The following is a 3,599-nucleotide window of genomic DNA, read 5'->3' as shown; positions in this document are numbered from 1 at the left end:
AATGAAACATTTCAACTGAAGAATGTCCAAGCATTTTGTTTAGGTCAAATGAAACATCTCGACCTTTCCAAACACGCTGTTCCCCGAGCAGCTGAATTAATGAAGCCTGATTTCTAATGACTTTTTCCCTTCGTTCTGCTTCCCCATCCCCCTGCCCTGGCATGATGTGGGTTCTCTGACGGCTAATAAATGGGAAGGACATATCAACCTTTTCTTCAACAGGAGCACTAACAGTATCTCTCATGCCTGACCGCCAATTTTCAGAAAACCTGTAGGACCTCATCCCTAAGGACACTATGCCCATGCCAACCTGGGAGGGAGAAACTGGTCCATGTATTCCAAAGTTATTAAGGGTAGAAAAATGGGCATATATGCACGCAGGCCAGTAGCTAGGTAGCACAAGAATAAAAAGATCCAATTTTTTTTTTTTTCCCCCAAAATGTCAGTGTTTCCATTTTTATCATTGTGCAGGTCTAAACCAAATGCCAAAATATCAGAATTGCCCACTGACTAGAAACTCTAGTCTTAACTGTGTTTCAAGAGCTGTGCTGCATCCCCTTTTTCACAGGATGTTGAGCAAACCCCCTAATATTATTGGCATCGTTGCTCTGGTCTGTGTTGAAGTAACTAAAGAGCATTTAAAAATCTGTGGGGACAAATATGCTCTGCTTCACTGCAGAGGCATGTAACAGAGATTTGTCCTCCTTCTCTCATGAGCCTCCCTCACACAGAGCAGCACTCACACAAATCCCCACCCAGCACCAGTTTCTTCTTGGACTTGTTGTGTCTTTCTGTGGGAGCCAAAAAGATCCGGTGGCCAAGTGCAAAGCCGGGGCTTTTGCCCCATCAGCAGCACCCTGCTGCAAGACTACTGGTGTCACTACCCTCTGTCTCACAACGCAATGCTGGAGAAAATGACATGGGGAGGGAGGCAGAGGATGCAGAACCTCTGCTGGAATCGGGGCTGCTCTCAGCCCTGGCTGTGATTTGGAAACAATCACAACCCCTGCAACAGGGAAGAGCCGGGTGCTCACTGTTCAGCAGCTTATTCTGGGCCAGTCATGGCTCCCAGAACATGTACACACAGCTTTCCACAAACCTCCTCCAGGCATCTACGCACTGCTTGGAGCACAGTTGCAGATTTTTCTACATGGGAAAGCTAAGCCTACTATAACGTAAGGCATGAAAATAAAAGGTTCTTATGGAGTCCTTATTGCGGCTATACCCACTGTGAAACACAAGGAAATTACAACACTTAGTCCAGGGAACACAGTCATATTGTCTACCACCTGAGGCCTCACCTGCCACTCTCATGTTTGGAGACATGATCAGTCCCAGCCAGAGAGCGGGATGTGAAATGGGATGTGGGCGCTGCACTCCATTAGTTGAAATATAACCAAAGCCTCCTTTCAAGCTATAGGGTTATATTTTCATACTGTGTGCATAAGGACAAATAAAGGGCTGTGTTTTTCTGTCCTAGATACAAAGCAGTCAAGTCTCCAGAGGCTTACCTATGGCTCTCCTTTGTGAAGCCTGAGTTAGGCCAGAAGATCGTGCCAGACTGGGCATTTCTGTGGTCCCCGTGACAGAGGCAGGATGAGGTAAACCCACAAAGGACATGTCTGAAGAATACGTTGACCCATCTGCTGTGGAGTTTGGAGTGGTGGAGCCTGTGACCGATAGCTCAGAAGACAGCTGGGAGGATATCATCTCTGTGCTGGATGAAAAAATGACCCTTTAGTAATTTGTCAAGAAAATGATCTTTAAAACCAGACCAGCATACACTGGTCTCTTTGTCTACTAAGTAAATAAGTGAAAACAGGATCTTATATGGGGACAAATCGTATCAGAGAATGATATCCCAACGTCTTCCTCATTTTAAAGTGGACACACTCCTAGCTAAGCAATACTGCATCGCGATACAGCCAACAAAGCTATCTTCAGCTCGGAGCAATATGCTTGTATCCTCTAATGTGTCTGTACGCTGAGTTGACTATTTGTCACATCCTGCCATCTGAGCAGGTCCGTATCTGTGATGAGATCTTTGCATTCTTGTAGGCTACCAAAGCTGCCAGATTGTGGTGGCTTTTGGCTGAAATCTGTAACTCTAATTCTCTTCTGCATGCCACCATGGGCAGGAGCAGACAAGAGTTGAGCATGTAGTGCCTGCTCCCTGGGCCACATGAACCTAAGCCAGTTCCCGTCTGGAAGCCACCTTGCCAAGTCAGCACAGCACCGCATCCTAACTAATATACTCGCTTATCATAACACAGCTATGTAGGTTTTGGACCAGAGTTGGCTTATATCCATCCTGCTGGGAGCACAGACAGAGGGATTTGGATTTGTCTGCACTTTTTTTTAACCTAGACATGCTTCTAGGTGCCAAGTGTGTGGACTGCCCCCTTAGAAGGATGACTAGACAGTGGTTCGAGACGCTCCCGATAATTTGCAGCATAGCTAGCCCACAGGGCCATGGGGTTTGTAAACATGTTCCACCCCAATCTTACAGGAATTGCTGAGTTCCCCATATTAAGTCCTTCAGAAGAAAGTCTTTGTCCTTCTCTTGAAGTTAAATAATTATGTGGTTCATTTTATGCCATTCAGGGGACCTTGCAGAATTCCTTACTGTGGCACTGAGAGTTGCTGCTGCAGAGTCAGGACAGCAAGAGAAGTTCAGGGAAGGGAGGAGATGAAGCATGGTGTTGTCCCTCATCCAGCCTTGCCTCATGGGACAGCATGCGGGGGCTCTTCCAACAGCCTAAAGAGCTGCATGCCTTGTGAGGACAGTATGCTGCCCAAGCAAGAGTTACTATTCTCTGAAGCGTAATTTCTCTGTTCCGCTCAAGGCATCAGTCCTTTGCATCACCTCTCTAATGGGCTATGCCATTGCAACTCCATGAGCCCTATGTGGCCATTGAAAACATGAAGGCATTTAACTATCACAGACAATTAAGTTAACTTATGCACGTTTTTAAGGAACACGTGATTAAAGACAACGTGCCTGTAAATGCAGAGGCACCCCTCTGCACACATACAGCAACCAGCACTCTCAGGACTTCCCTGGATCTACACTATGAAACAGGATAGCAGAAAAAGTGCCACAGTTCATATGATACTGACACGTGTAGGACCTTTTTTAATTGGAAAACTCAAAGCTTAGCAGCATCTGTTGAAAACCTCAAAGGAAGAAAAAGTGTGTGTGTATTCATCCTTGTAAATATTCCCAAGAACACTATTTTTGGTCATGGCAACACAGCTGAGGCTGACCGTATACAAGCTGGCAGCTTTTAGGCCACATTGGCAGGAAAAGAGTTTCCTTCCCAAGCATCTGGCTTTCATCTGGGCGGATACACTTGGTCAGGCCGTTTATTTTATGAACTTCACCTGCATGTATGTACCTCTGCCTCTCTGTCTGTGTGGGTGGGTAGGGCTGAGCATTTGCTGTACATTGAAGAATTTCAAAATGAACTTAATTACCTCCTGCTTCCAGCTACCGTGGTACAAGGCCAGAGCAATTTAATAACTTAGTGAAATTACTTGTGGGTTTATACAGGTGTCAGTGCAAGCACAGCTGAGCCCAGAGCAAGTCTCTTCTAAGC

The 3,599-nt window shown here is 46.0% G+C and overlaps 1 protein-coding gene across 1 annotated transcript in view; it reads right to left on the bottom strand.

Annotated features, from left to right (window-relative positions):
- LMNTD1 (lamin tail domain containing 1) overlaps positions 1 to 1,326 on the bottom strand; it is an 18,275-nt gene extending 16,949 nt beyond the window's left edge. The window contains exon 1 of the mRNA XM_009333006.1: positions 1,302 to 1,326. Within this exon, the coding sequence (XP_009331281.1) occupies positions 1,302 to 1,326 (25 nt within the window). The remainder of the gene's footprint in view (positions 1 to 1,301) is intronic.
- Between the last annotated feature and the right edge of the window lie 2,273 nt (positions 1,327 to 3,599).

This window comes from Pygoscelis adeliae, unplaced genomic scaffold, assembly GCF_000699105.1.
Source record: "Pygoscelis adeliae isolate BGI_AS28 unplaced genomic scaffold, ASM69910v1 Scaffold38, whole genome shotgun sequence".
NCBI lineage: Eukaryota > Metazoa > Chordata > Aves > Sphenisciformes > Spheniscidae > Pygoscelis > Pygoscelis adeliae.
The sequence above is the reverse complement of the archived record's forward strand: the minus strand, read 5'-3'. Positions and strand labels throughout refer to the sequence as shown.